We start from the raw sequence: 10,622 nt of genomic DNA on the forward strand, positions 1-10,622 counted from the left end.
GGGCTTAGAAATCCAATTCCCAGCCGTTTCAGTTTAAGTACAAACGTCATCGTGTACCTAGGCCCAATTTGGAACCGAACATGACCCAACCAAACTAGGACGGATCGCCTATATATGGATCAAGTCTTGGTCCGTTACTGACCCAACCATCTCCGCAAGGAACGACAACCTATATGTCTCCATTGTGCGTTCTATATCGCCATACCTGCAATTAGCCTTGTTTTGCGAATTCACTGCTCAGCTCTGTCTGCTCTGCTCATGGCACTTGGTGTGGCTAACCTTCTCCCACTGCGCCCGCTAAATACTGAATTCCCCAAACCCAATTACGCTCAGTTCCTCGGGAGCTTCTTAGTTAAAAAATCTGTGAACTTGTATAGCTGTGAATCCCATATTCGACCTGTATTAGCTGCTCTCAGTGTAGAAGAAATGGGGAAAATCGAAGTCAAAGAAGGGAAACCGAGGTTTAAGTGGGTTGAGATTGGCCCTAATATCACAGAAGCACAAAAGCAAGCTATATCTGAACTCCCACCAAAGATGACGAATCGGTGTAAGGCACTCATGAGGCAAATAATTTGCTATTCTTACCAACAGCAGAATGCCAGTTTATCAGATTTGTTGGGTGCTTGGGTGAGGATTATGAAGCCTAGAAGAACTGAGTGGCTTGCGATTCTTAAACAATTGAACAAGATGGGGCATCCTCTTTACTTCCAGGTACTATTTGCGCTATTTCAACCAAAAAGCTCCAGTTGATCTTGTGCGTGTTTCTGCTTTCTATGGTTGGCCTATTTGAAGCTTATAAGTTGTTTCAAATTCCGATCTTAGACAGCTTAATCGTGCTTCTTAATTGCATGTTTGATGTATTCTGTTTGTAGTGATTTGTATAACTAGGGCATCCATTTCTTAAATTGAATGCGACCATGTCGGAAGAATTTGGTATAGAAGTCAGTAACCAGCTTATTTATCACAGAGAAACTCTTAAACTTTTTCACTTTTTTAAAGGTTGTTAAATAAGACGTATTACAAAGGAAGTATATATAAAATATTTCATCCTCTTTTTCTATCAGAAAGAAAATGTTGTTAATCCTTTTATCCTTTGAAAACCCACATAAAGATCAAAGTTTTTTGCGATTCTGAAAAGGATGTGAGAAATTTTGTTGATAACATTTTACTCTTGCTTTCCATAAACTTTCTTTTGATGTTGTATTTAGAAAAAAGAGAGCATGAAAAATATTATCGTGCTCGATATAGTTTCAGGGATGTTTGGAAAACGTTTCCTTTGTGGAAGTGGACTCGGACAATCTGATCTGATTTCATAATCTCTTGCTTGTTTGTTAGGTGGCTGAAGTAGCCTTGCTTGAAGAATCTTTTGAGGCCAATATTCGTGATTACGCAAAATTAATTCATTCTTATGGAAAGAAAAACCAAGTTCAAGATGCTGAAAATACTCTCCTTGCTATGAGGAGAAGAGGCTTCATGATTGATCAAGTAACCTTAACTACCATGATTCACATGTACAGCAAGGCTGGTAATCTTAAGCAGGCTGAGGAAACTTTTGAAGAGCTCAAGCTTCTTGGGAACCCATTGGATAGAAGAGCATATGACTCGATGATAATGGCTTACGTCAGAGCTGGAATGCCTCGCAAAGGAGAGGCTTTACTTGGAGAAATGGATAGCCAAGAAATTTGTGCAGGAAGTGAAGTTCACAAGGCATTATTAAGAGCATATTCCATGGTCGGTGATACTGATGGAGCTCAAAGGGTGTTTGACGCAATTCAGTTTGCAGGTATTCCTCCTGATGTTAAAATCTGTGGACTCCTTATAAATGCTTATCAAATGGCAGGGCATAGTCAAAAGGCGCACGTTGCATTTGAAAATATGAGGAGGGCTGGTCTTGAGCCTAATGACAAATGTGTAGCCCTTGTGTTGGCTGCATATGAAAAGGAGAACAACCTCAAAGAGGCATTGGAGTTTCTAATAGGTTTGGAGAGGGAGAGAATTATGGTGGGCAAAGAAGCTTCAGAAATACTAGTTGGATGGTTTAGAAGGTTGGGAGTGGTGAAAGATGTGGAACTTGTCTTGAGAGAATATGTTTCGGAGGCAGTGAGACGTGAAAGTGAAATTATTGTACACTAAATTATCTCCAGATCCATGTTGCACCCATGAAAATATCAGTTCTCCTGTATAGCTGTGCTTTTTGACAACTTCCATTGCATTTGCAGTTTTTTTCCTGATGTTGTCCATCTGTTGCAGCTTCTTGTATGTTGTAAAGTGATATTATGAGACCTTAAGCTTACATTTTTGTATTAGTAAGCTGAGTTGTAACTTGGAACTCGTAAACTCCATATCTTCAAAATTCTGTTCTGTGAAATATTTATTCTAAACAATTTCATTACATCATCTTTCTGCATTTAAATCTTTGTTGTGACAATTAGATTTCTCAGGGAGAATATCATTTTGAGTTAGGTGTCAAAATCAAACTGGCTGTAGCAGAGCCACGATACACATTTTTTGCATTTCTAGACTTCTGATATATTCATACTCCAGCTTGTGGTTCTTTAAGAACACCACAGGCTTTCATGGAATGAGAACTCTTCCTTTTCTGCTTTTCTTCTTAGGCTGAATAGTAAAAATAAGCCAAAACATTTTCGTCATTTTTCAATTTTAGTGGATCTTTTTAATTGTCAATTTTAGTCTAATTATAAAAATTTATGTTAAAGGTTAATTCTAATCAAATTAGAATTGAGATTGCTGACTTACAGGAAAACATGACATATTATATTATTATTTTTAATTATGATTGTGTTATAAAATATAATAAATAAAAAGTCAATAAAAATTAAAACGTTTTTTATTTTTATCAATTATAACTAAATGATTTTTTCCATTTCAAAAAAAAAATAAATGACTTTTATCGATTATAATTGAATTTCATTTATAGCTAATTAATTAATTTTAACTTATTCAATTAATATTTTATCAAGCCAAATCAGCAACCATCAGCAATTTTAATTCCCAATTTTGATTAATGATTAAAATTAATGCAAACTTTTAAAATTGATAAAATTAAAATAATTAGCTATAATTAACTAAAGGGTTAAAGGTTTGGATTTTTAAATTTTCATATAATTTTGACTTATTCTTAATTTTCCAAAGATGTCCACTGAATAGCCCAAAACGGGCAAAGTGGAGGAAATAAAGAGTGACTTGCGGCGTAGGATTGCCACTGGGAAGGGCCTTGAACGCAACACGGTTTGTGGCTCCTTTTAGACTACGTGGCCTACTTTTTAAATTGGGCCGCATTCAAATTTATATATATATTCTCCATTCCATTCGACTAATAATTTTATTTTTCGTTGTTTTAAAAATGTTATCAATTTTCTTTTTTCATAATAATTAATATATAAATAGATAATTATATCATTATTTAATTTTACCATATTTTCAACACAATTATTTTTTTAAATCAAAATTCAGAATATTTTTTAATATTTAATTCAAACAAACATATGATAATAATTTTTTTATTTTAATAAAATTTAATATTTTTATTTTTAAAATAGATATAATTAAAAATTTTATTTTTTAATTAAAATAAATATAATTTTTAATTTATATTAAAAAGTAAGATTTGGTAATAGTTGATAACTGCTTGTAACTAATAACTAATAATTGATCCTAATGAACATATCTTATACATTTAATAAATTATGTCTTTGTTATATTTATAAAATGACTAATAAAGATTTATATTAATTTATTACATTAATAAAGTAGATATAAAAAATATTAATTTACTATATCAAAAAATATTTTTAAAAAAACTTTTACAATATAATTATTTAGCATGTACATTTTTTATTATTATTTATAGTATATTTAATTTATTATTATATTTTATAATTTTAAATAATTTATTAATACATAAAAAAACATAGGGTCAAAACCGCTACTGACAGATGAGAAACACTCTAATTATAGAGCTATTAGTTGTCTATCAGCTATCAACTGGTCTAATAGTTTAACCAAATATCTCACTATTCTAATTAATTATCTCGTTTATCAACAATTATCATTTTAAATTAAAATCTTAAAATCTAAGATTTATCTTAATTTTAAAAAAATATTGAAACATTTTATGACAGTATATATTGTTTTTTTAGATGTATTAAATAAGTTAAAAATAATTTTTAAGTTGGTATGTCATTCTAAAAAATATATATTGTACAGAATATTATATATATTTCATAACTTTTATTAAAAAAAATTAAAATAAACAATGGGTGAATAACTAACTAATTGATAAAATTACTTCGAGATTAATTTATATATTTTTACAATTTTTTTAAAATTAATATTTAACAATCAAGTTTTAAAATTTAACTGATACAAAATTTATAAGATCAGATAATAAATAATCCATGGGGATAAAACAATTAGTTATTATTGAAGTTTAAACTTTTTTTAAAAAAAAAAAAACATTTTATTACTTCAAATACTATTTACACACAGTTTGAAGAAGTCGTTTAATTGTTATGGAGTTTTTATTATTAAAGTATATTTAAATTAATATTAAATTAATTATAAATATGCATCTTTTAACTAATGTATTTTAAATAACTCCTTTTCACTGAGCATTAATGCTAAAAATCCAGTATTAAATTAAATTACATAATAATTATATAAACTAATTAAATTATTTTATTAAATAAATTTTATATTATGTTTAGGTAAAATGCGAAATTCAACTACGTACTTGAGATTTTATCGGAACATAGAAATTTTGAGTTATATATAATAGTTAGTACGAAATTACTAAATAATTTGGATTAATCATTTTGGTCAAAGTGAAAAGTTGATCCAAAAATTATTTGGATCAGTTTGGGTCGGGATATTTCAATTGGTATGAGAGTCACTATGGGTCAGACAAATTGTGCATGCCTAGTAGCATGCGAGGAAAAAGTTACCCGTGTGAGACGAGGTGGAACCGCCTGAGATATTAGTGAACTACAATACCTGAGGGTTCAGTACTGATTTAACAATTGTATCCGATTCAGTTGCGACGAGTACGTAGTAAATTTAGCAGGGGAGAGTGAAAGCTTGGAATTCTACCCCATATCGATGGAATACGGAACTATTAAATAACTTGGATTAACCATTTTGGGTCAAATGGAAAGTGGATCCAAAAATTATTTGAACCACCCTGAATCAGAAATTTTAGGTCAAGTGAAAAGTGGGTTCAAAAGTTATTTGAATTAATTTGGATCATACTGTTTTAATTGGTATCAGAACCACACTCGGTTAGAAAAATTATGCAGAACTAATGGATTTATGAGAAAAGAGCTATCCGTGCGAGACGAGATGGAGTCGCCCGAGATACCAGCGAACCACGATACTTGAGGGCTCGATTCTGGTTTAACAATTGTACCTGATTCAGTTGCGATGAGAACATAACAAATTTAGCAGGAAGAATATGAAATCCAGCTGTCTGCTTAGGAAATCCATATCTATCTGCTTGGATGTTACATAAAAACTATGCAATAAACAATTAAATGTTAAATCATACAAATATACAATACCTTCTTTTCGAGTTCTTTTATGTATAAAAAAGGTAGATTATGGAAAATATAATTTTAAACTACATAAAAGAGTTATACAAATATTAATGAAATATTCTTTCAATTAATTATTATAGAATTCTCGTGATTAATAATTATAATAAAGTTATTATAAAGATAATAATTATATTTTAAAATTTCTCCCGCAGCATTTGATATTCAATCATTGAATATTACTAACTCTTAAGTATTCTAAATCATCAAATAGACACTCCATGATTTAGATATTAAACTCAGATAAGGTATAATACGCCATAGCAAATACAGTATAGAACTTGAACAAGATATATGCATGAATTCCTGCCACCAAGTTTCGATAAAGCAAAATTAATTGAATTTCACTTTAACTTTTTGATAAAATGGATAAACCAAGGAGCGGAGTTAAAAAAAAAAAAAAAAAAAGGTAACAAATCATCAAACTCTACTTGCCCAGTGATATTGCATAGAAAAATTAAGCTCTATGGTTACCATCTGATGAGTAGAAATTTTTGTGGCAAGAACCAGTTAATAGTTAAGATCAGTCTCGTTTAGAGATTGATGGTGATGATAAGGAACCGGTACATGACATGGAACCTTGCGGTGGCGATCCATGTCTATGGAGGAGCTCACGTGCCAACGATTGAAGATCTCCACCACCACTTGTTGCTGATGATGAGCCGCCGGCCATGCTTCCGCCAAATTGACGTATATCCATTTGCCGCTGCTGCATGGGCCATGAAGGTTGTGTCATGGGATCAAAAAGTGACGACAAGTCGTAAGTGGCCGCAGGCATAATGGAAGAGGCTGATGGAAGATCAGCTATTGAGCGAGAAGGCGGAGTCACAAGTGTTGGTGGTGGGGGTGGAGGAGGTGGTGGTGACGGAAGCTCTAATGCCGCTAGATGGCCTTGCAAGTATGAGAGCTCTGCTTGTAGATTCACCACCTGAGGCAAATTTTCAAAATTTTTATTTTTTTTTTTCATTTTTATTTTTTTATGCATAAAGTGCCAAAAAAAAAAAAGGGAACAATAACAGAGTTATTGCTTAGCTGATTAGATGTAAAAACCACCGTGAATGATCATTAACAAAGGCGAGGAAAATGATGTGTGCATCTTATTTGTAATAAGCCTGTTGCTCTATAAACTAATAATGATAATAATACAAAGGAAAAAGATTATCGGAGAAAAAATTGAAAGCTTGTTATCATATCGGCTTATATATACTTTATAAAGAATGCTTGAACTTTGTGCACTAGAACGTGGAATTGCGAACAACTAAAGATTTCGGTTGACAAAAAGAATGGATGCTTAGCTATTGAACATGAAGAATTCTTCATCTGCATTATTGCCATTGGAATGCGAGAAGGGGAGACTACTTATTCAACTCTGGATATCATATACTCCATAATTATTTATTTCAAAAAACATCTTGTAATTAATAATTTTTTTTTTCATATGCTTTCTTCACATTGGACATAATTCACACGATGCTTCTTACATAGACTACAGAATATACATCAGTTGCTGAAGGAATAAAAATAGTTATAAACTTAAATATGAAATATTGTAAATTAATACGAAAATTAGCATTAAAAATTACAAGAAAGAAACTAATTAAGCATTTTAATAGAGAAAAAAAAAAAAAAAAAAAAGCCAGCCCCCAATTCTAAGGTTAATGGTATGACGAGATCCCGCTAAACAGAAGGGTGTTTTCTGCCAGACTAGAAAGGGAACTAATTAGAAAAACCAAAAATAAGCCCCATGTGTTTCTATATTTTATGGAATTGCTTTCACGTCCACTATGATTTGGCAATACTACCCTTAAAAATCCATCTACTTGTTATTAAATATCCTTAACTGCTACCCTTGAGCTGTACAAAACTCTTTTCTTACAGAAGCAAGAAAAACCGACCATCTCCTTAATAACTGCAAGATCCCAACATTAGCTGAATCTGCAGGCTAAGCCTATCCCGTTCTAACAAGTAAATAACCGCCCATCTTATGTTAATAATCAACAAAAACGTTCTAGATTTCAGTAAACAGCAAAAATTATGCCCAAATAATCACAGTACAGAAAACAAAAACATCAAATTGATTTCTCACTGTGAACAGTATGGAGGTTCAACCCCATCTTAGACCTGTCATCATCAAATCTGTCCAAGGCCACAGTTGCCAAAATCTTGCCAAAGTTTTTTTTTTTTTTCTCAAAAAACGCAGCCAAATATGTGGCTATTAGCTTCGTGTTGATCAAAAGAAAATCGTATTAAAAGCAGGTAATTACCCAAATAAATTTTTGGGCAAGTTGAGAAGGAAAGTTTTTATTTAGAAACAAACAATTAAGTGCAAAAGATGACAATCGTTTGTAATGAAAAAGAAAAAGCAAGGATAATTAATTGGACTTAATTACCTGTTGCTGTAGCGCAAAGATGTGAGAGACGCAGCCATAGACTGGATCTCTTAGACGAGCCTGAGCCTCGTAGCAAATAGTAACCACCGCATCCAGTCGTTTGTGGACTGGAATATGTAGAAGAAGTTTTGACACATTACTTGCACCAAAAACCTTATGCACCGCTGCAAAATGGGCTGCACCTTGCTCTGAATCGAAGTAAGGAGCAAATATACACCCTGGCACACATTTCCTCCTCAGAAATTTGCACGCGCCACATGGCCCGCTCCCACCGCTGCTGCTGCTGCTGCTCCCACCACCCCCACCGCCACTGCCTCCGCTACTGCTAGGATTTGCTGTTGAACTCATTTCTTTTCTTTTTCTTTCTGCTTTTCGGAAAAGAGAAAAGAAAATAAAGAATATGGTATCACATAATTAGGGTTTGCATAGATGGGGTACTTGAAGGAGGAGAAGGAGAAAAGGAAGAGGGCCGGAGGATGGTCTAGGGTTTGGTTGGTGGGTGTTGCTTTCTGGTATTTGGGTTTTTTAATGGGGACTTAAAACGCTAGATGAAGTCTTTAAAGCCACGCGATAGAGCAAACCCCCTCCCCCATTTAGCTGCTTGCGTGAAGCAAACATGCGATAAGCCTAGCTATATTCTCAACTGCCCTTTGTTTTTTCTCTTTTATCTTTCCTTCTTCTCGTGATTTTTTCTAACAAAACTCATGCTCTCTCTCCCTTCCTCCTTTCTTCTTCTTCTTTTCTTTTTTCCCTTAGCTAAAAGTTTCTTTCTTTGTTGTTATATAAATGCGTGATGCATATTCTTGTTCACAGCTTTGCTTTTTATGCCCTATATATAAGAATCTGGCTTGCAAATTAAAGAAGCTGATTTTTACAAGTCGAAACGTGTCAATGGGTCTTGTCTTGTAATATTTATTTATATATATATATATATATATTAGCCACTGCGTGGTTTAAGCTGCGTAGAGGTTAAAAGGTGACAACTCTCCCTCTCCTCCCCCCCTCCCTCTCTCTCTCTCTCAAATGTTGAAAATGACTCAGCTTTTTTCCATTCCCTTTCCCTTTGTATATTATACTCCAAAATAAACCCACTGGGGATTGAGAATGACATGAATGCCCACAGGTTTAATTCTAGTTTTTGTCTTCTATTGGCATGTTTAGTAACCCTTAGTAAATATATGGCTTTTCCAAACTAGGAAGTCAAGTAATAATACGAGAGAGATATTTATATATAATGCCCGGTTTAGGGTTATAAATGGAAAGAAAGAGAGAATGTTAATCAATGACATGAAAAAAGTTAGGAAACTGGATCTATCTCATCTTATCATTCCTGTCAATTTGTTGAACTGGCTAGAACGTTAGGTTATTCTCTAAATAGAAAGGCTGCATCAACCCAAACTCAACCTATTAGCAAACAAACCTTTGCAAGTAACCTATCGCTTAAGAGTTATTACAAGTGTAATGTTCTTGTGGAATTGTTGATCATGACAAACAGACCAAATGATAATTTTTGGTAATCATTAATTAATTGTTGTGTGTCTGTGTGTATAACCCCATTCCAAAAAAAAAAAAAGACTTGATTTTTTCTTTTGCCATCTTTTTCTTTTCTATTTAATAACTTGTTTCAGTTTCACTTTCACCTTTATGTGGTATATAAAATATATTTTAAAAAATAAAATGCTTTATATGTAAATTTATAATTCATAATAATGCAACTACTGAAATTAACTTATTGAATGTATACATAAGTGGAAAAAAAAAGGAGAAAAGGGAAAATGAAAAGAGAAAATTTGTAAAAATCAAAACAGTAAAACGAGGAGCATTTCGGGAAAGATGTTAATATGGAACGATGAATTTATATAGAAAATTTGCGTAAAATGATAAATTAACAATAATTAGACATATAAATAAAAAATCATAAATAAATTAAATAAATAGTTTACTCTATTTATCTTGACATCACTATTAAATTTTATTATATAATTTCTCATCGCTGGGTCATTCCACGGATGGCCAAAGGCCAATGAAAAGGTCAAAAATAAAGTTTGGCGTTCACAGCAGCAGCAAGTGCCACTCGAATTTGGGATAGCCACGTGTGAATCAGTGATTATGAATGTAACGGCCGGGTAAAAGATGACATCAGACTTAAAGCGGGACCCATACGCTGTTCTCTTGAAAAGAAAGTAACGTCTCTGCTCCCTCACTGTCTCCATCTCTAAAACAATAATAGCTGTCTTAATAAATTAATTAAAAACCAATTTGCGCGGGAGTTTCTCTTTTTCTTTTTAATTTATTTGCTGGTGTGATAAAAATAAAACTAGAAAATTGTAAAATCAATAACAGTTCGTAACGGCGAGTCAACCGCGCCGTCCGATCCTTGTCCAATCAGTGTGTTGTGAAGAGGAGGCAACGACAGAAGCCTTCAGTCCGACCAAGTTGACCGACACGTGTCCTGGTTTAAAGCTCACACATGGCTTGAGTGAACGGATGCTTACGTTGTAACAGTTCTTGTTGTGTCTCCCTCTGTTGAGAGTTTTTATTTTCTGTCACGATGAAAGGATTTGATGCGTGCAACCACCACCAAAAGAAATACAACATTCTCTTATTGAGTTAATTTCTTATA

At 32.9% G+C, this 10,622-nt stretch overlaps 2 protein-coding genes across 2 annotated transcripts; one reads left to right on the top strand and one right to left on the bottom strand.

Moving 5' to 3' along the window:
• The first annotated feature begins 158 nt into the window (after positions 1–158).
• On the top strand, positions 159–2,397 carry LOC110617551 (pentatricopeptide repeat-containing protein At1g01970). The gene is made up of 2 exons (XM_021760419.2): positions 159–711; positions 1,336–2,397. The coding sequence occupies exons 1-2, from the start codon at positions 259–261 to the stop codon at positions 2,131–2,133; spliced, it is 1,251 nt and encodes a 416-aa protein (XP_021616111.1). The 5' UTR covers positions 159–258; the 3' UTR covers positions 2,134–2,397.
• Positions 2,398–5,860: 3,463 nt separating this feature from the next.
• Positions 5,861–8,833, bottom strand: LOC110617559 (LOB domain-containing protein 30). Its single transcript, XM_021760430.2, has 2 exons — positions 8,000–8,833; positions 5,861–6,537 (listed from the first exon to the last, which is right to left on the bottom strand). Exons 1-2 carry the CDS (start codon positions 8,345–8,347, stop codon positions 6,133–6,135), a joined length of 753 nt encoding a protein of 250 aa, XP_021616122.1. The 5' UTR covers positions 8,348–8,833; the 3' UTR covers positions 5,861–6,132.
• Between the last annotated feature and the right edge of the window lie 1,789 nt (positions 8,834–10,622).

The sequence above is a fragment of the Manihot esculenta genome, chromosome 1 (genome assembly GCF_001659605.2).
Source record: "Manihot esculenta cultivar AM560-2 chromosome 1, M.esculenta_v8, whole genome shotgun sequence".
NCBI classification, from domain to species: Eukaryota; Viridiplantae; Streptophyta; class Magnoliopsida; order Malpighiales; family Euphorbiaceae; genus Manihot; species Manihot esculenta.

Coding starts and splice junctions, on each gene's coding strand:
- LOC110617559 (XM_021760430.2), bottom strand. CDS start 8,347: ATGAGTTCAACAGCAAATCCTAGCAGTAGCGGAGGCAGTGGCGGTGGG. Junction 6,538..7,999: donor TCTTTGCGCTACAGCAACAG/GTAATTAAGTCC, acceptor AATTTGCCTCAG/GTGGTGAATCTACAAGCAGA.
- LOC110617551 (XM_021760419.2), top strand. CDS start 259: ATGGCACTTGGTGTGGCTAACCTTCTCCCACTGCGCCCGCTAAATACT. Junction 712..1,335: donor GGCATCCTCTTTACTTCCAG/GTACTATTTGCG, acceptor CTTGTTTGTTAG/GTGGCTGAAGTAGCCTTGCT.